The sequence below is a fragment of the Canis aureus genome, chromosome 3 (genome assembly GCF_053574225.1).
Source record: "Canis aureus isolate CA01 chromosome 3, VMU_Caureus_v.1.0, whole genome shotgun sequence".
Lineage (NCBI taxonomy): Eukaryota > Metazoa > Chordata > Mammalia > Carnivora > Canidae > Canis > Canis aureus.
This window is the reverse complement of record NC_135613.1, coordinates 20,798,778-20,820,125: the sequence shown is the minus strand read 5'-3', so window position 1 is coordinate 20,820,125 and position 21,348 is coordinate 20,798,778. Positions and strand designations below refer to the sequence as shown.

General features: G+C 50.4%; 1 protein-coding gene across 3 annotated transcripts; it reads right to left on the bottom strand.

Annotated features, from left to right (window-relative positions):
- Positions 1–171: 171 nt before the first annotated feature.
- DNAAF1 (dynein axonemal assembly factor 1) lies at positions 172–21,306 on the bottom strand. Of its 3 annotated transcripts, none has more exons than XM_077891016.1 (12): positions 21,130–21,306; positions 18,674–18,809; positions 17,851–17,942; positions 15,279–15,500; positions 14,999–15,165; positions 12,035–12,156; positions 8,985–9,151; positions 7,388–7,654; positions 4,099–4,193; positions 2,421–2,477; positions 1,183–1,549; positions 172–528 (listed from the first exon to the last, which is right to left on the bottom strand). In XM_077891016.1, exons 3-12 carry the CDS (start codon positions 17,939–17,941, stop codon positions 431–433), a joined length of 1,653 nt encoding a protein of 550 aa, XP_077747142.1. In that variant the 5' UTR covers position 17,942; positions 18,674–18,809; positions 21,130–21,306; the 3' UTR covers positions 172–430. The 3 variants fall into 3 exon arrangements, with proteins under 3 accessions (XP_077747142.1, XP_077747141.1, XP_077747143.1); XM_077891015.1 differs by lacking the exon at positions 21,130–21,306 and adding an exon at positions 20,983–21,123; XM_077891017.1 differs by lacking the exon at positions 21,130–21,306 and adding an exon at positions 20,304–20,310.
- Positions 21,307–21,348: the final 42 nt, after the last annotated feature.

Here is a 21,348-nt window from a genome sequence, read left to right as displayed (position 1 = left end):
GTGGAAGATTTTGCTCCCCTGGGGGCAAAACAGCCCCTCAGAATATCACAGGACACCAGGATTTGATCTAGATTTCTAATCACACATGTAGAGTGGATCTTTTCTCAGGATATTTGGTGTAAAGAAGCACAGGACTCACACAGATAGTAAATAATCCAATAACACTTTGACTCACGTGGATGCTAAAATGTCTGTAATGCTCAGTTACACAGCTTATGCCACAGAACTGGGGGAGGTCAGTCGTGTCCTGCTTTGAGAACAGGAACACGGCTGTCGCACGCTTGCAGAGGCACCAGTGGAGGGGCAGCGGAGGCCCCGAGCACTCTCAGGAAGGAAGGGGAGCCCAGTCAAGGGGGTGACCTGAGCCCATGGAGGGCCCTAGCCACCAGCTGTCCCCATTAGTGTGGGGGCAGAAGGGCCACTTGAGGGTTCAGTCCAAGCCAAATTCAATGTCTTCTCGGTCTCCTTCCGCCTCACGCTCCACAAGCTCGGGCTCAGACAGCGCCTCATTCTCTTTGGTGATGTTTTCTAAGGAGTTAGGAAAGAAGGTCGTTGTGTGCATGGGAACTGTGGGCAGCCCCTCGTGTGTTCCTGCCTGCAGGCCTCGGGTCAGCCCAGCGTCGGGTGAGAACAGGAATGGCCTGAGCTCAGCGGAGGCCCAGCAACAGTTCCTGAACTAGCCACCCTACCCCGCCCCATTGGCTCATTCTAGTGAACACGACCCCGCTTTCCCCGCTTCCCCAACACGTGCCTCTCCTTGGCCATATGCATGGGCCCCGAGTGCCAGGCCAGGCTGACCAGTCAACGTGTGATTTGTCCTGCCCAGCCAGGTGTACTCTAGCTGGCCACCCCCTGCCAGCACCACCCCTGCCAGGAGGTGAGCCTCCCCTCCCCGCCAGCACCACCCTTCTCAGCATTCACCAGATCCTCTACCCTCAGGCCAGCAGTCACTCATTTTGTCCCACACTCCCAGTCCTCACGTCACCAGAGCCCGCCTGCCCTCAGAAGCCTGAGTCTGGAGAGGCTGGGGGTGAATACAGGTTTCCAAGCCATCTCTGTGGCCTGTTGTGAGCGGCCTCTCCAACCCATCAGCTGCCCTCCGCTTGGGGTTGGGTTATTGGCAATTCCTTTCCCCCCATCCGAGCTTGGGCCTCTGTGGTCTTGAAAGTAGGGTGGTCTTACCTGGGGAAGAGGCTGGAAGCAGGTCACTGTCCCCGTCCTCACTGGAAGGGGGTGGTAGGGGTGGTGTGGTGTCCCTTTGGCAGGTTGGCGACCTTGGTGACTGGTCTGAAGCTTCCTCGCCGTGGAGCTCCTGGATCAGCGGGCGTGGGGACTTGGTGTCTCTACTTGGGGTTTCCGAGTTCCTCTTAGCTGCTTTAAATATGTCTGTAAAGGGTGTCTCAGCCTTCCTGGAGGTGTCCCTGGGGATTGCGAATATGTTTGAAAGCGCATCTGGGGTGTCTTCCAGGACTGGGAGTGAGGAGTAATCCAGTTCGGGTTCACTGTCATCACTCAAGCTCGAGATGGCTGTCACCTTTGGAAAGCACATCTGTTAAGATAAAAACGTGTGTGACCCTTTCTGCTTTCCCGATAGTCACCTATAAAATGCCCAATGCTGATTCTGCCTTTTCTTTTTTTAATCATAAAATACTCTGTTTCCACGTATAAGACAGGCCTGAGGGAGCCTAACACTCTGCCCTTGGGAAGAGAGGCCTCAGCACCGATGCCCTTGGCCAGCCGTTCCCGAGCCCCGAGGTGGTGGCGAGGTGTGCAGCGGGGCTCCGCTCCAGCCCTCCGCCAGGCGTCCAGCCACACTCCCCCCACCAGTGCTGTGCCTGCTACACCAACACCACCCCCCAGGGCTCCGAATCGGCTGGCAGATGCTCCTCCGGGACCTAGCTCACTTGGAGATGAGGGGAGCTGTGGGGTGGGTGTGTGTGTGTGTGTGTGTGTGTGTGTGTGTGTGTGTGCGCGCGCGTTTCCTAGCTCACAATGTGCTCCTGCACAGAGACGGTGCCTTACGCTGTCCTCTCCCTCGGGCCCCAGTCTGGCACCCAGGCCCCAGCAATGCCGGTCCACGTGGGAGAGCCCCCATCCTGCCTCCTGTACTCCTCCTTCCCTTCCCCATCTGTGTGTCACTACAGGACAGACATCCTGAAAGTGCACACCAACTACCTCTGAAGGACAGAATTGTCCTCAGAGAATTATCTGCTAGGAGCAGTGAAGGTCAGTGACAAAACGTGTGTCCAGGAAGACACACGGGAGTCATCATAAGACCTGATGGAAGTGAGCGGCTGCACTTGCTCTGGAGAGGGGGCTCAGGGGGCCCGGGTGCATTAGGGAGGGAGCCGTGCTTTGTGGGTCACAGGGCCCAAGTGACCGTGACATCACGCTGACAGTGGGAAAGCAGGGCTGATGACCTCATCTTGGCCGTCCAGAGCCTCGCCCACATCAGCGTCCTCCAAGTCCGGCAGGTCCTGGAAGAGCAAGCAAGTCCGTGAGCCTGGGTCCCGTGCAAGCAAAGCGTGCAGAGACATAAGGACCGCAAGCACTCTGGGCAACCGTATGCACGCTGCCATCTGAGGATCCCGACCTCAGCAGCGAAAGGGGTTCCCAGGAATACCTATTCCTCATTCCACTTTGCTTTGTCATCAGAGACGGGGCCAGATCACCTGGGAGAGATGTGGGGCCCAAACCACGTGCACTGCCAATGTCCAGATTCATCCTGGGACTCAAAGTGCTATAAAATGAGTGTGGTTTGGGCCTCCCTGCAACTAGGGGGCTTTTGTGTTGTGGGTTTGTTGTCTCTTCCTCTAGAGCCACCAGCCCAGCACGTGAGCCAGGCAGCGATGGATGTGGTTGGATGTGTGACCTTGAGCCAGACTGCCAAGCTTGGTATTCCTGCTCTGTCCCTGCTTGGCTGTGGAGCCCTGGGCAAATTGCTTAACCTCTGTTTCTCAATCTCCTCGTCTGTGAAATGGGGATGAGAATGGTACCTACTGGCAGGGTCAGTCAACCAATATATGGTATCTTTAGAACAGTGCCAGGCACAATTAGAACCGTGAGTATTGGGGCACCTGGGTGACTCAGTCGGTGAAGCGTCTGCCTTCGGCTCAGATCATCACCCCAGGGTCCTGGGATCAAGTCCCATGTGGGGCTCCCTGCTCAGCGGGGAGTCTGTTTCTCCCTCTCCCTTTGCCCCTCCCCTTGCTCATGCTCGCTCTCTCACTTTCTCTCTCTCTCAAATAAATCTTAAAAAAAAATAAGCATTAGCTCTTAGCCATCCTATATACAGCTGGTTCTCTCTCCCCAGCTCTGTTTTTTACTCTACATAGGCTCTGAAAACTAGAAGCCTGCTCTGAACACTGACTGCTCCGTGTAAGTCCTGCTGAGCCACAGGAAATGGAGGAGGCTGCCTGGGAAGCCGGCAGGAGCTCACTCGTGCCCCGGGAAGCTGGCCATCCCACCCAGTGACCCAAGTGAGCACCGGCAGCCTGCAGGCCGTGAGGCTGAAGTGGGGAGAAATGCCTCCGCAATCTTGGTCCCCACTCCCAGCACGCTTCCCTGGCCAGGTGGGAAATGTGCGAACCCCATGGTACCCACCCCCATGGGCCAGGGCATTTATTGTGTCACCAACGTGGGCAAAGCCAGGACAGGGATTCTCGAGGCCACATGCCCACCATCAAGAAGCAACAGGCCTGGATGTGGCACATGCTGCTCACTGGATGGCGTCAGCAGAGGACTGGAGGCTCCAGTGAAAAATGCCACATTCTCAAGGATTCTGTATTAGGCTCGCCAGAGAACTGCTCTGCAGTGTCACTTTGGAGAAAACAAATCGAGAGTTCTGTCAAGGGAGATGGGGAACCGTCTGGCCTGGCACCTCTCAATCTTGAACACACACACGTATGAACACCTGGGGAGACCATGTTAACAGGCAGGTCTGGCCCGAGCATCTGGAATGAATTCTGAGCAGCTTGTGGATGGCAAGCCCGTTGGCCACAGAGCACACGTTGGTTCGTGAGGATTTGGAGGGTCTCCGTGTGATCCGATACCAACCATAAAGCAGACCCTTCTCTCCAGGGGCAGCTGTTTACTTACATCGATGAAGAGCTTCTCCTTCACCTCCAAATCTTCATCTCCAGCCACAGTCTCAGGGCTCGCGGTGTTGGGGGCCACAGTGTCGGGGGCCGGTTCTAAGAATGACACAGAGTTAGTCACCTCGGGGCTGGTTGTATGCTCGGTGCACAGGCTGACAAGCCCGAGGGCAGAGGGAGGCCAGCCCCAGAGACCGAAGCTGCGAGAATCACCAGATTAGGACCGGGTTCTGTCTAAAGAGAAAGGAGAAGGAGACGAGAGAGCCACCCTCTGGCTGGAACTGGGCAGTGACTCAGACAAGGTGAAAGTACTAGCCGGGTGGCAGTTTGGCCGGGGTGGCTGGCAGGGGATAAAGGCCTTTGGGAGGTGGATGGGAGGCAGGCTGGAGGTTCCAGGGTGACGGCCCTGCCCAAGACGGGCAGAGTCCACCACCCGTGGGGCCTGCCCATCCCTGGTGGCAGCGCCAGCATCCAGGAGGCTCACTAAGTAACACAGGGCTGCCTGGGAATGTGAAGCTGGGACGGGTCCCTCCTCCTACTCCAGTCTCCCACTCCTGGACGTCCCCAGGCCCTATCCTTGGGTCCTGTTCTCTGCTTGCTCTTCAGCCTCATGGCTTCCATCATGAGAGATCCAAGGCTCAACCTTCCTAGCCACACACAGGTCCACTGTGTCCAGTTTGGCTCAGAGAACCCCAGTGGGCCTGATGTCCCATGAAACAAGAAGGTGGGCAGAGGGCTTCTGTGGTCGCTGTTGTGGTTGGCTTTCCCTCGCTGGGTCCAGCGGTCACGGTCTCCACATCATCGTCCCTGTGGCTTCTGCAATTCAGTGCTGGTGATAACTACCATGGTCTGCTTCCCTTCCGGCCAGCCACCAGAAGCTTCTCAAGGCAGCAGCTGGGTCCCTTTGTTGCCTAAAAACAATCTGCCTAGGCTTTGTTTTGGGAAAAGGTAAGGCAGGGAAGAGATGAACAATTATTGGGAGTGTAGCTTACGTACCTCGTTCAATCCATGGCAGAGAGACTGTTTTCATTTCACAGTGGCTGAAACAGGCTCCCAGAGGTTTTGGGGTTTGCCTGCAGTCACTCAGCTGATTGAGGGGTTGGATGTGGCTTTGACCTCAGGATATCTATCTAGAAACTTCCCTGCCCCACCTGTACACAGTTTTAGTGAAACACTTGGTGTTGTCCTCAGACCGTGCTGGGGACCACCAGGAAGCAGCTGAAGCCCTTCTGGGGAGGGTGGAAGGAGAGGCGGGAGGTGCTGTGATTTCCACGATGGTGCAGGTGCTCCCCCTGCCCTGAGATGCAGACTTCCCATGGGCTTGGGAGGTGACTCGGGCACCCAATCCCGGCCCTGCTCCTCAGGGAGCCAGCACGGACTCCTGATCGCAGGAGGTGGTCCAGACTTCGCACGGAGAATGGAGCACAGCTGCTCACGCTGGCCACCTCCTCACTCCTCCCATCCTCCACATATGAGGAAAGACGGTCCAATGCAGGAAAGGGGGATGGAAAGTAGTTGTTTAAACAGAAGGTTTTTATGTTGAGATTGGCCCTTCTTGTGGCAGAGTCATTTGAATCAAAGTGGAAGGAGGATCTCTTTGCTCTGCCAGCCCAGTTCACCTCTCGGGACGTGGACACCCAGAGGGGTTAGCCCAGGGGGAGCAGAGAGCAGGGACCGGGGCAGTGCTGGCTTTGATCCCTGTGTCCACCATGCACTTGCTCCCCTCCTGGAGCAAGTTACTTCACTGCTCTGAGCCTCTGTTTCCACTTCCGTCAAATGGGGCCACACAAGACCTGGGAAGCCCTGGCCATCTCAGGGGGCAATGCATGTTGGATAACAGAGCTGGCTGTGTCTCGTGCTCCAGACCATGGCCACTGCAGTGAACAAGCTTCTGTTCAAATGTGCCTTCTGTCCATTCAGGAAGGCAAAGGCTGGCATCCCTCAGGGGCCACTCTGCTGCCACACCAGGTGCAGCACCAGAGAGCACTGTTCTCTTTCTGTGGCAGTGGCCGCTCGGGGACAGAACTCTTCCCTCCTGTAGCGCTCGGGGGCAGGGCCTGGAGGGCTTGCACACTTGTCCCTCCTGCTCCTTCTTCCTTTCTGCCCACTGCCTCTCGCTCCCCTGGGATCCCTGGGGAATTCCTGAGTCTCGGCCCTGGCAGAAACAGGGTTTCTGAGTCCCTGGGGGCGGGGGGTCTATCCCCGCCTATATATGCCTCCTGCCTAATGTGCATCTTTATCTCCCACACGCAGCCTGTGAAAGGAGTTGGGTTTTTCACATATCACTGAAGAAAGGCTGTGGCTCTAAGTCCCCATGGATGGATAGTGGGGCACTGTTCGGGGGTGGGGTCAGTTGAGTTCATCACTGAGGATGGTCTGCTCTGTCCAAATCCTTTCACTGGAAAGAGAATTCACCCCTACCTGGCATGATGGGGTGTGGCCCTTGTCCCTCTGGCTGGTGGTCTCGGCGGTCTGGGGACAGGGTTACTTCTAGGTCTCTCTGACAGTGGGCACCTTCCTGCTGGGCACCTGTGTTCTGGGTCAGACCAGCTGAACTCCCCAAACAGACCCCAGATGCTGCTCAGGGGGACCACGTGCTCCCCGTCTCTCAAGGCCCTGCAGGTAGGGCATGGCCCAGGCCTGGCTCATCTTCACCAATGCTACAGCAATAGGACAGCATCTCAGGGAAGTCCTGGGTTTTTCCACTAGTTAGCAGGACCCAAGGAATGTGGCTGAACCCACCAGGGGGCCCGCTTTGCCTAGACCTGCATCGTCCACCGCAGTAGCTGTAGCTGCACAAGGTTGGCTACTGAGCACTGGAAATGTGACCAGTACTCCTGAGGATCTGAAGTTCTTAATTTGTTTTGATTTTTGATTCATTTAAATTTGACACCTGAAGCAGTATAAAACAGCCTCCCTCCTTTTAGGAGGATTACATCTCCCTTGAACCAGGGAAAAGGTAGCATCCACATTGAGACGTGCTGGGTCAAATGTATACTGGGCTTTGACATTGTGCCAATAAAAGTATCATGTGAAGAATTTTATATTGATTAAAAGGATTATCTTTTAGATAGGCTGGGTTTGGTTAAAATATAATATTAATGTTTCACCCATTTCTTTTTACTCTGTTTACTAGAAAATATACTTCGGCCTCATTGTATTTCCATGGGCAGTGCTGCTCTGGCAAATGAGACACCACTGTGTCCTAATGGCACAGCAATGGGAAACGCCCCACAGGGTGGCTCAGAGGCTGTGGTCCCCCGGGGGGCCTCATGCAGCCCCCAGCTCCTTACCTTTGCAGGTGGCTCTGGGGGCGGCCGGCTTCAGGGCCTCCCCCAGGAGCAGCACCCCCGGCTCCTGGTCTTCAGTCTGCCTGCTGACCTCCACAGGCAGCTCCTCTATAAGACTCGGCTTTTCCGGGCATAGCTCATCCTTGGCCTCGAAGCTTTCCCTGACAAACAGCTCCATTTTCTGCTGCCTCTCCTGCTCCTCATGAGACTTATCCTTCCCCTGCATGCTGGCATCCACGTTCTGGTTCTCCTCTGGCACTGGCTCCTCCCCTAAACGAGAGATGACCAAAGGTGGGCCGGGAGGACCTGGGGTGGGAGGGCAGTCTGGACATGTCTCGGGGACATGCAGCAAACTGCTGGGAGCGAGCTCGGGGCACCGTTGGGGATGCAGCGATGTCCATCCAAGTGTGCGCTGAGCACTGAAGCCACGGAGCTGTGTCCACGGAGGTGGGGGTGCACTCAACACAATCTAGGTGGACAATACAGCTGTTTTATTATTCCTTAGGCTTTTCCAAAAAGCTCACCTCCCCAGGGAAACTCCAAGGAACAAGGACCTAGTGCTCTTCCTGTCAGGATCTGTGACAATGTCTGTGAGCCAGTTCCTTGTGTGAGGAAGAACATGTGCCTGCATTTGTGTGCAAAAGCTTATTTATTTATACCCATCCCCACTACGTGGGCAGAGAGAACTTCCTGCGTGCAAATGGTGGATTTAAAGGAGCAAGAGTAGTAATGGAAAACCTTAATAACCATGTGGCTGAGATACGGGATGAAGACACAGACTAAGCCCCCGGTCTAGATGCTGGCAGATTTATTGCTGTCAATGGCACTATGTGGGGTGAGCATGAAATCAGTAAAATAGCACAGTGCTTTGATATGAACTCACGATATTCAGAATAATGGCCCCACAAAGGTGTCTGCATCCTAACCCTAGAACCTGTCAGAATGTGACCTCACAGAGTAAAAGGGACTTGGCAGAGGAGATTAAGGACCCTGAGATGGGGCGATGATCCTAGAGTATCCAGGTGGGCTCAGCGTCACCACATTGATCCTAAAGAGAGGGCGGCAGGGGGTCAGAGCAGGAGAGATTTGAAGGTCCTGCATAGGAAGGTGGAGGAGGGGCCACAGGTCCAGGGATGGCGGCACTGAGGGGATCTCAACAAGCTGGAAAAGATGAAAAAACAGATTCTCCCCAGGAGCTTCCAGAAGGAATGCAGCCTTGGCCACACCTTGATTTTAGCTCCGTGAGACTCACAGACTCACGTTCAACTTCTGACCTATAAAATTGTGTTGTTTTAAAGCCCCTAAATTTATGGTAATTTGTCATGACAGTCATAAAAAACGAATAGATCATTTATTTTGGAAGACTGAGGCTATTTTAACACAACTGCACTTTTATCACTGAAAGTGGCTTGAAACTGCCCATTAATGCTGGGGCTCTTCCTAACCCTTGGCAGGTGGGTGAGGCCACATGCACAGGCATCCGCAGGTGTGTGAAAGCTAAAGGTCAAAGCTAAATCCCAGAGATGAAAGGCCAAGTTCCCCAGCCCAGATCTCTAGTCTACACAGAGCCCCGGGTGCTACTGCTGACCAGAGCACGTACCTCCCTCCTGGCTGGCTTTCTGCCGCTTTCTCTCTTCTGCCTGCTGCTTGATCATTGCTAGGGCTTCAATGCTGTCCTCAATCTTCTTCCGGTCTCTGCTCTCCCACTTCTCTCTCTCCTCCTTCTCCGCTGCAAGCCCTCCCCTAGCCCAGGCCTCTGCACAAGCTCTGTTGATGAGGACAAACAAAAAACAGAAATTGGAGAGTTCCGAATTTTCAACAAGGTAAAAGTAATTCAAAATATACTGTCTCACCAAACTCGCTCATTTTCTCCAAATCAAACTGAAGGCACATGGGATATGTGGCCACAGAATATCGGTTAACATATGCACACTCCCCTCCTTAATGGCTTGCAAAGGCTTCTCGATGCAATGCCAAAAGCACCAGCAATAAAAAGGAAAAATAGAGAAACCAGACTCCATCAAAATTAAAAATGTTTGTAACACAAAGAATACCACAAAGTAAAAAAACACCCCACAGAATGTGGGAAGATATCTGCAAGTCATACACCTACTAGGGGATGAGTATATAGAATAAAGAACTCCTATGACTCATGAATACAAAAACAACACAATTTAAAAGTAGAAGAAAAATTTAAAAGAATGAAATGAGAAGCCATGAATTGGGAGAAAATATTTACAAGAAAGAGAACTGATACATGGCTTATGTTCAAAACAGACAACTATGAGACCTCAAAAAAAGAAACAACCAACAATTAAAAAAAAAAAAAAAGTGGGAAACGACCTAGACACCTCACCAAAGAAGACAGGCAGATGGCAAAGCAGCTCAGTGTCCTCTGACATCAGGGAATTGCGGGTTACAATGAGGAGATGCCACATCACGCCTATTAGGACAATTGATATCCCAAACACTGACACCAGATGCTGGGAAGAAGGTGGAGCCCACTCATCCTGGTGGGAACACAGGCTGGTGCGGCCCCCTAGAGGAGAGCCTGGCAGCTACAGAGCTACGAGTAATCTTCCCTACAAGCTGGCATCGTGCTCCTAAGTATCTGCTCAACAGTTGAAAACCAATGTCCACACAAAACCCAGCACACAAACACTTGTAGCGGCACCTGTCACAAGAGCCCCAGAGTGGAAACAACTGCAAAGTTCACCAATTCCTGGCTGAATAAAACATGGTGTCTCCAAATGGAATATTCTTTTGTGACATTATTTTGGAATGAGTTACTGATCTACACTGCAGTGTGTGTGAACCTTGAAACTATTGTGGAAGTGAAAGAAGCCAATCACACAAGGCCACATATTGTACTATTCCATTGATAGGAAACATCCAGCATAGGGAAAAAAAAAAAAAAAACATGGAGATGGGGCTGGAAGAGAGAGGGGATGAGGAATATCAGCTAATGAGTAAGGGTTAGTCTTTTGGGGCAATACAAATATTTTAGAATTGACGTGGTGGTGGCTGTACAACTCTGTGAATATACCAGAAACCATCGAGTTGTACACTTTAAGTGGGCAAACTGTTCTAGTGGCTGGGGATACAGCAGGTTACAAGAGATGACAATACTTGCTCTATTAGAGCTGCCTTTTAATGGGGAAAGATGGATACTCAAAAGGAAACAAGTATGTCAAAGGCTGATGTGTCCAAAGAAAAGAGAGCCGGTTAGAGAGACACCAGGTGGAAAAGGTGCTCGTGAGATGGAGAGCTGCCTGAGGGGACAGGTGATCAGACACCTGCAAACACCTGTGAGGAACCTCCTTGGCAGGGAGAACAGCAAGTGGCTGATATGGGACAGCAAGGGGATGGGAGGAACTAGGGCTCAAACCCCAGTGAGTCCGACCCCTGAACCAGAGTGGCAATATGCAAAGAGGCTGGCTCCTATCCCTGCTCCCACTTTCCTGTGGCTCAGCACCACCCATGGTTGAGGCTCAGAATCCTTAGCTGCTGCTCCCATGGGTTTACTCCTTCTGAGCCCAGCACTTCTCAAATCCCACCTGTGGTCATATTGTCCCCACCTTCCTGATGAGGAATGTGAAGCTGGGGGAGCCCACCCAAGGGAACAGACCTCAGGGCTGCAGGCCTGTGTTTCAAAGTCACTGCCTAGGCTCTGCTCTGTGGCCCCTGTGGCCCCTGGGTGCCGTGGAGCTGGGTACGCCTTCCCCCGACTTCCCAGGAGCAGGTGGTCTTGTTTTCTTCACCTGGAGGCTCTCACTTCTACTTGAAATATTTGTTAGTTTGATTTAACTTTGTGAATTCAAAAACATACTACCAGCTACACTGCTTCTTAAATGCTGTGTACCAAAAAAAAAAAAAAATGCTGTGTACCTTAAAGTTTAGATTGCATTTCACTTCAAGCAGCCCATGGTACAGAGATTTTATTCTAAGTGAGAATCAATGATGACTTAAATTAAAAACATAGATACAAGAGTCGTGACCATACACATGACAGTCCCAGGTTCAATATTCTTAATATAAAAAAGACCTCCTATGAAAAAAAGAAAAAAGAAAAAAAAAAAGACCTCCTATGAACCAATAACAAAAGGACCTCCAAAAGGAAACTGGGAGGAGGTTATAAATGGGGTGCTCACAGAGCAAGAGATCCACCTGCCTGACAAACACATAAGAGTGCCCAACCTCATCAGTTACCCCACAGTAAGATGAGATACAGTCTTCACTCATTGAGTCGCCTGATGAAGATTTCATTTATATGGCTATGTCTGATGAAGTCATGAATCATCACAAATTTTCTAGAAAATGATTAGGAAATATTTGCAAGCACCTCTACAAAGTCTCAAACTGCAGTCTTTAACCCAATAATACAACTACTCAAATTCCACCCTAACAAAATCAGCAATGAGGTCAGAGACTTATGTGTAAGGATAGTTATAAGAGGATTATGAAAAAAAAATCAATGAGTAAGTGCTCAAGAATAGGTAATTTCTTATTATAAACAATTATGTAGCCATTAAACTTGTTTCCTAAGAATATTGCAAATGCTCGCAATTTAGCAATGTGTACAAGTTTATTATTAAGCGTGTTCAACCATTACGTACTAACATGCGACCCAAAGGCTTCTCTCCTCCTTACCTGTCCTTTGGGAAAACTGGCCTGTCATCCAGGTATGTTAAGTGTTTCAGCCGAACGGTGACAGTCTTTCGATAATTAGCGATGTGCCTGATAACGGGGTTTCCCATCAAATTCAGTACGCGCTGGAAGCATACAGGCAGAGCCAGACTGATTACTAACAAACATGGGTATGATTCAAGTAGTCTACACGTGCTGTGCTCTGACAGTACATAAATAAGACGCCTGTGCCCCCCACCACCCCCAGATGACTTTATCAGGGAAGCTAGAAGGTTTTCCTTGCTTTTTGGCCATCATAACTGTCCTAGTAATGGAGCAGCCCATTCTTGTACTTCAACCACAGACCTGAAATCTCACTGTCCTTCCAGAACAACCTTGGAAAACACGTCTGGAGGCCTGTCCAACTCAGTGAGGACGTTATTTTGCTCACCCAAGCTCTTTGGCTGACATTAGCTTCAGTCTAATTGGCTGTTTTCTCACCTTCCCAGCCAGGACTCATTTTAAGAAAGCATACACAGCAGCCAGGCAGATGGGAAGCTCGGATAGGGAAAGGATGGAATGTGCCAGCTCGCCAGGCTCACGCATCTGCTGGATGTCACGTGGCATCCCCTGTCTTTAAACCCTGTCTCCTCCTTTCCTGCTCGTGACACTTAGAGAAGTGGGCAGCTAAAGCAACATGCAGCAGAAGATCCACTTAAAACTAGTTTGCCTGAACTCATGAGTTTTTTTTTTAAGACTTTATTTATTTATTAATGAGACACACACAGAAAGAGAGAGAGAGAGAGACAGACAGACAGAGACACAGGCAGCGGGAGAAGCAGGCTCCATGCAGGGAGCCCGACGTGGGACTCGATCCCAGGACTCCAGGATCACGACCTGAGCCAAAGGCAGACGCTCAACTGCTGAGCCACCCAGGCGTCCCACTCATGAGTTTTCTTATTGAAAGTGGTCTGTGTTATTGGAAAAAACAAATATACTGCAACCTAGTAAGGTTAACATTCCCCAAACTTCATTCTGGTGGGTATTTACTCTGTGGGGCTGGGGGAATAGGGGTGTGTATGTGTGTGCAATATACACCCCAGAGCAGGCATGAGGGGGCTGCATGGTGGGTGGAGATGTATTTATTTTTAAAGATTTTATGTGGGTGGAGAATTTAATAGCAGACACGAAACAGGGTGCCTAGGTGGCTCAGTTGATTAAGTACCCAACTCAGGGTAATGGGATCGAGCCCCACATTGGGCTCCATGCTCAGTAGGCAGTCTGCTTGAGATTCCCTCTCTCCCCTTCCCCTTGCTTGCTCACTCTCTTTCTCTCTCTCTCTCACACATACACATACATACATACATAAAAAATTTTAAAAACCAATCACAAAACAATTGTAAAGCAGACTGCTTTTGTCATGGACTGAACTGTGTTCCCCATCCCCAAATTCATATGTTCAATTTCTAACCCAGCACCCCAGAATGTGGCTGTATTTGGAGAGAGGGCCTTTAAAGAGGTGATTCAGATTACAGGCCCTGGTCCCACCCGACTGCTGTCCTTAGAAGAGGGGATTGGAACACTGACATGTAGAGGAGACGATGCGAGGACACCGGACACAGGGAGAAGCCCCCTCACCTACCCCTGGCACCACAATTCTGGACTATTCCTACCCTCTTGGAATCATGAGAAGATAAATTTCTGCTGTTTAAGCCACCCAGTGTGTGATAATTTGTTATAGCAGTTAAGCAAAAAGAAAATAAAGTGTTATATGACACAGCTGTATATGATCGCTGTGTGCTGGCAGTTCTAAACGAGTCCTCCCTGACAATCTACTCAGAACACTATTCCTGACCTATGAGTTGCTCACTATTTCTCTTTAAATCATCTCACTTTTTCCTTACATATCCACACCCTAGGCAGTACATGGTGAACTCAGGGTTTTGGGGTGCTATCTTTAATGTTTTACCTAGAGCACAAGACAACATGCACACACAAGAAAGCAAGGAAGCTGTCAAGGGCTACTGGAGTTGAGTCACAAGGACACAGGAAGCAGCTGCCTGGAGGGGTCCCCACAGGCCGGAAGAAGGGACTATCTGAATATCCAAAACTAAAATGACAGCAAGGATGAAATCAGATCAAGTACTATATACATAAACCATGGTTCATAATGACACAAGGGAAGGAAAAACCATTCCTTGTCACTGTTCGTGGTTGCTAGGTACTTGCTCCCTTTCTCTGAAAATCCATGAATAAAAAGAACCAAACCTCCATCCTGGACCCTTCTGTGAGAACTCTATATTAGGGAACCCTTAGGTGATGAGGGAGGTGCTCATCAGAGAACGCTCCAGCTAATAAATGAGGCAGGGATGGGAGGGCTGGACAATGGCCACTGCGTGGCTCCAGAAGCCATGACTCATGAGGCAGAGTCGGTGTCCACCAGCAGCTGCTATACAACTGGGGACAGAGGGATGAGGGCTTTTTCCTGGCTGCGGCAGGCTGACCACGCGGGTCCCCATCAGGCTGTCTTTGAGTTACAACAGAGGCAACCAGACATGAGAAGGCCCTGTGACACGACGCAGCCACACACCTCCAAGGGAAACCCTGAACCTGGACTGGACAGAGCCTCCGGCTCCATCAGCATTCCACAGGAAATACGGGACCAGCAGAACATGTTACATGACACCCTGGGGACGCAATCAACCAAATCCAGATGTGGCAGTCCTGAAAACGGGACTGGTGTCTTCGGAGATTGATGGGAGGGGACAGCAGAGACTAAGAGTGACCCCCCCCCCCCCCCGAGGAGATTCACACTGAAGTGTTTGTGGACAAAATGACACAGTACCTGGCATTCAAGTGCTCCAGCTAAAGACATCAAGAGGACAGGCTGGGTAAAGAAGGTCGGAGGAAAGGAGGGGTGGGAGGAGGCAAGGGGGGAAGAGATTCAGTATCTAAAGAAGGCAAGTTTTGTGTGCATGCACATTTTACCAAGTCAGGCATGCTCTCCAGGACACTCAGGATTTCTGGATCACTCAGCTTGTTGTGAGAAAGGTCAAGGACGCAAAGTTTCAAACACTCCTTCAGATGCTGAATGTCTTCCACGGTCTCTAAGTGGTTGTGGGCCATCTGGAGCGTGTTCAGGACTGGCAGACAGGCTGGAAGGTGAGGTCAGCAGAAGTGAGCAACAAAAGTATAAAGTACCTTTAGGACCTCCCCCAAGGGAAAGCGGTGGACCTAGTGGCATAAGGACCCTCGTGGGGCAGCTCACAGAGGTTTTCAATGGTCTTGATGTAATTGTTGCTCAGGTTAAGAGCATCCAGTTTCTGTAGAGATTCTAAGTTCTCGATTTTATGAAGCAGGTTCACTTGCAAGAAGAGGCAGCGCAATTCGGTCTGGGCTTCCAGATTCTCGATTTTCTGTATTCCATTGCACTCCAGCCAGAGACAACGTAGCCCTGTGTACTCTTCCAAGTTCTCGATCCGATTGAAACCTAGTGAGAAGGAAGGGGGGTGCTGGCTAAGCTCCTCCATGCATGCAAGACACAGGGTCACCCTTGTTTTTGACTACCCGTCTACCATCCACATGTCCTTCCCCTAGTGACACCATGGGAGCATTCCTCTGCTGATACTGCCCCGTGGCTCCCCGGGCAGCCAATCAGAGGCACGGCCATTTGCTCTGGGCTGGTCACACTTAGCCAAGCAGGGCCAACTTTGATGGACCCTGGGAGGTTTTGCTGGCTCCACTGGAGAGAATGGGGAATTGCCAGCCCCGTGGGGTGAAGCCTAGCGCTGCAGCAGCTGCCTTCCCTTCTTGGCTGGCAGTGGGTGGAGGCGAGGGATCACCTGCCCCCAGTGAACCAGAGGAGCAGGGCCAACCAAGCGAAGGAAACAGGCATTGTGGTGAAGCCATGCCGTGAGCACAGGGATCCAGCTGAGCCCGAGGCCAGTGCAAACTGTGGGTCCTGTTCTATTTTTCAGTTTTAGGAGCCAAATTTAAGGTAAGGAGAACAAACACTTTGTTTACATTGGTAACTCATTATCAGTTTGTAACTGGGGGTTCATCTGTTATCACCAAAGCCCTTGAAAGTTATTCTGTTGCCTAAAAAAGTTTTGATTAAAGTTATAGTATCCCTGGTGAGCCAGAATGAGCCAGCTAAGCCATTCCCCCGGTTCTGGCCCTCAAAATAGCAGCAGATAGTGAATTCAGTTGCTAGGTTTGTGTGGTCTAGGGGAGCAGGAGCGAATACGGGCACATCTCCGTCTTGGCTCTTCCACCTTCTAACTCTGCACTAAGTCTGACCTGTTGGATCCTCTTCTCCCCACCTCTTCAAATTGGTCCCCTGGGCTCTCCCCTAAGTCATCTTATTCACTGTGACACCTACATGTTGGGTGCCAGATTTTGGAGATGGCAACGTGGAGGTGTGGAGATCAGTTAGGAGTCCTTGCATTTCCTTAAGGGGTGTGTGCTGCTGGCACCCTTCCTGGGTCTCCCTGGCATGGCATGCCTCGCGGTGGCTGCCCCAACCCCCAGATGCCAGGCTGCACGTGCCTCTGCATCGCCAGCAGAGTACAGAAGAGTTCCTACTAAAGGAACACACAGAGAGGGTCTATGAAGTGAGTTGACCACCCGAATTCAGAGGAAGCTGAAGCTGTCCCTCCTCTTCATCACTGCTGGGACTAGTGAGGTCTACGGACCCTCGCTGAGGTTTACATGGGATCCTGCACACTAGGCCTGGGGCCCCTGGGGTGCCACTGTTCATGCTTCTCTGACCTGGGAGGCACTAATCACCCTCCTCTTTCGAGATGTGTCCCACCCAAGCCCAGCATTCACTACTGGATTGCTGGTTTGAGAAATTTTTAAGTCCTTCAGAAAATATAAGTAAAGGATGTCACATGCTTCCCTGGTATCTATATACTCAGTGGCCCCTTTTATCAGCTCCAGTCAGTGAAGACTTGTCAAGGAAATATTATTGCTTTTCTACAGATCTTCACTGAACTCTGAAATTTTTCCTTTCCTTTTTTCTTTCTTCTTTCTTTCTTTCTTTCTTTCTTTCTTTCTTTCTTTCTTTCTTTCTTTCTTCTTTCTTTTCTGATTTTACCTCTTTCTTTTCTTTCTTTCTTTCTTTCTTTCTTTCTTTCTTTCTTTCTTTCTTTCTTTCTTTCTTTCTTTCTTTCTTCTTTCTTTCTTTTCTGATTTTACCCATTTATTCATGAGAGACAGAGAGACAGAGGGAGAAGCAGGCTCCCTGTGGGGAGCCCAATGTGGGACTCCATCCTAGGACCACAGGATCACAACCTGAGTCAAAGGCAGATGCTCAACCACTAAGCCACCCATGTGCCCCCCCCCCCTTTTTAAAGATTTTTTTTATTTATTCATGAGAAAGAGAGAGAGAGAGGCAGAGACACAGGCAGAGGGAGAAGCAGGCCCTATGCAGGGAGCCCAACATGGGACTCGATCCCAGGTTTCCAGGATCATGCCCTGGGCTGAAGGCGGTGCTAAACCACTGAGCCACCCAGGCTGCCCCTTCTTTTTTTATTTTAAAGATTTTATTTATTTGAGAGAGAGAGAGAGAGAGAGAGAGAGAGAGAACAGCAAGGGCAGTGAGAGGAAGAAGCAGGTTCCCCACTGAGGAGGGAGCCTGACCCACAGCTCCATTCCAGGATCCTAGGAACATGACCTGAGCTGAAGGCAGACGCTTAAATGGCTGAGCCAGCCAGGTACCCCAACTCTGAAATTTCTACTCATATATACTTTGAGAACTCCAGAGGATCCCAGCAAGAAATTTTTTTATACCACTAGAGCCTTCTGCCTGACAGCAGACCCCTCTACCAGGTCCTTACCTTTAAAGTGTAAATACAGTGTATCATTCAATGCTGGGGTAATATAAAGCTTGTGTTGCTTGCAGAGTTTTTGCAGGAAACTTTTAGTCATTCTGTTAAGTGAGAAACATGAATAAGAAATTTATTTCAATTTGTCAGCTGTGAAACATTCCAAAAATTCTTTAGCACACCCATTTCTTCTCCAAATTCCAAAATAACCTAAGTGGCTGATAACTTTTCTTTTTTTCTCTTTCTTTCTTTCTTTCTTTCTTTCTTTCTTTCTTTCTTTCTTTCTTTTCTTTCTGCCTAATAAACTATTTTAAGTTCTTTTTTTGTATACCTTTCAGGGCCTCCTCCAATATCATTACTTTCAGCATTCCTAAAAATTGCAATGTATGTTCTAATAAAAATACTTTTAATAGTGTCATCAAGAACTACTGATGTTTCTCTCTCCAGGCCTGGCATTAAAGTTTAATACACTGTGGTTAGTTGTGCTATAAATGCAGCGCCATTCTGACTCTGGTACTAATTCTTAGACACTGGGCCAACTATTTAATTTCCGTGAGCCTCAATTTCCTTATCTGTTCAAAGGGGTGATTACAGCAGGACACCTGGGTGGCTCAGTGGTTGAGCGTCTGCCTTTGGCTCAGGGTGTGATCCTGGTGTCATGGGATCGAGCCCTGCATTGGGCTCCCTATGGGGAGCTTCTCCCTCTGCCTATGTCTCTGCCTCTCTGTGTCTCTCATGATTACATAAATATAATCTTTAAAAAAAGGGGGGGGTGATTATACCATATACTTTCCTCAGGAAATGTGCTGTAATTGGCAGCAGCATGCTCACATACCTGGGGCTGTGATTTTCCTGGTCATCTCTCTCATTTGCTAAGCAACTGCCCGACCTGCTGTCACCACTCTGTTTCTGCTTGCTTGGGTAAGATGTGTCAGAAGGACTCACACATGTTTCCTTCGGGTCATTAATTTCTATAAAATAAGGGAATAGAGATCAAGAGATGTATAAAATGCCCAATTTCAACTTGATTAGTAAATGTTGGCTTTTAATATGGAACATGAGGGCTCTTTAAATGTATGATGATTTGTAAAGCATTGGTAAAGACTACGGCAAGTTCACTTCTCGGGAGGTCCTCCATGAGAGCTTTTGTACAGGTGCACAAGGATGCATGTACAAAGGTATTCATTACTGCATTACTTTTAATAGCAGAAGACAGTCAACAATGCAAATAACCACCCGTGGTGGCTAGTTACGTAAAACAACGGATTAGTATCTGCCTTGGGGAAGAATGCACTACATCAGTCAATACGGATAATTCTCAGAAACAGGTAGGAGAAAATAAAGTTTCATGATAAGCACATATATATACCATTTATATAAGTTAAAAACATACAAACCAATGTTATGAGGTGTTTATGGACAAATAATATATATACATAGAGAGAGAGGAGGGGAGAAAGCATGTGTGGAAGGGAGGGTGGGAGGGAAGAAGGGAGAGACAGAAAGAGAGAGAGAGAGAGACAGATGTGATTGAAAGAATCCACACAAAAATTCTGGACAAGGGAAGGGGAGGAGGGTATAGGAATGAGAATTGGGGGGAGAAGGGCAAAAGGAGCATCAACTTTATTTGAAATGTCTTAATTAAAAAAACTTGAAGTAAAAATGATAAAACTTTAATCATTTTCAATTCTTAGTGATGATACATGGCTATTTGTTACAATGTTCTCCCTTCTAATTATTTTTATTTTATTTTATTTATTTATTTATTCATGATAGTCACACAGAGAGAGAAAGAGAGGCAGAGACACAGGCAGAGGGAGAAGCAGGCTCCATGCACCGGGAGCCTGATGTGGGATTCGATCCCGGGTCTCCAGGATCACGCCTCGGGCCAAAGGCAGGCGCCAAACCGCTGCGCCACCCAGGGATCCCAATGTTCTCCCTTCTTTTTAAAAAGTGCCCCAAAGAAAAACCACAGGAAAAGAAACAAAAGTGTCGAAAACATCTTTGGTAAAAAGAGAAGGAGCACGTTCAAAGGCACTTAATTTTTTTTAAAGGTCAATCAAAATTGGCCAGTTCAAATGCACTTAAATCTTTAAGAGTTGTTGGCTGCTGTGCTCTATGCTCCTGTGGTCTATCGAACCAGACTAACCACTCTGTGTGTGGGACAGAGTCTTACACTCTTCCATTTCCCACTGCATGCAATGTCCAGCCACAGGAGGTGCCAGATAAGTGTTTGGGGGAATAAATACACAAGAGGTGTTCAGCATACATAATAATTGATTATCTGAATAATAAGAGCTAGTGTTGATTAATGGCCCACTGTAGCCCAGAAACCTAATATAATTACCCCTACCTACAGACCAGTACACTGCCCCCCCCCCCTCCGCAAAGAGAGGCTAATCTCTGGGCTGACAGCCATAAAACTGGCAAGTTGCAGAGCTGCAATCTGTACCCAGTGTGAATACCTCCAAAGCCTGTCTGTTTCCAGTGAACCACACAGCTTCCCTGCAGCTCTTCATACAGGGCTTGCCTGGACGGCTAATGCTCCAGACACGCTTGTTGAGTGAGTTCAAAAAACGAAATACAAATCAAGTAGCTTATGCAGCCATTGAAAGATTTCCCTTGGGGCCCCAAGCAAAGTGAGAGCAGAGGCTGAAAGCTGTCTGAGAAGCTGGTGAGGAGTCACCCACTGACCTCAGAACCACCAGCTCCCCATTCACTCTCTACCACGGGTCAGGCACTGGACTGGACCCTGCTAATTCAGTCAGGACGTCCTGCCCCCCGAGCCTTTGATCTTTGATCTTGCAATAAAGGGGAACATTCCAAATAGGTAATAGGTGGGCGCTGGGGAGGCGGGTGTGCTGGGTAAGGGCTTGCGCTGCGAAGTCCGACTGTCCAGCGGGAGTCTGTGCTGTCAAGGACCTCACAAGGGTAATGTCTCTGGAGCAAGTTCCGTAACCTCTCTAAGTCTCAGTTTCTCCAATTGCATGAAACGGGGAGGAGTGCCCATCGCTGGGGGCGGGAGCACCCTTTACAAGGCGTGCGGCGCGCGCGTCATTATTACTAAGGCTCCCGCGGGCCGGCCGGGTCAGGGGTGGTGCCGGCCGCAGCCCCCCGCCCCTCGGCTCCCGGGCAGGTGTGCACCTTCCTTGCGGCCCGCCGGGCCTGCGTCCCCGTGGTCGCCCGCCGACTGCTCCACGCCCGGCTCCTGTGCGCGGCCCTGCCCCGCCCGCCCGTCCACCGCGGGCCCCGAGGCCTCGGGGTGCATGCTTATCCCGGAGCCCCGCACACCCTGCTCCGCGGGGTCGCCGAAGCCGCCCGCCGGGTCAGCGACGCGCTGCTTTCCTTCCCCGCCCGCCCGCCGCCCGCGTCTGAGTCGTTGGCCGCCCAACGCTTGCCGGGTCGCCACGGCAACCGCCGCGCACGCGCACTCGGGGGGGCTCCGGCGCGTGGGGACGCCGGGGGAAGGGCCCCGCAACGGCTCCGCCCCCTGCGCGTGCGCGGGTCACG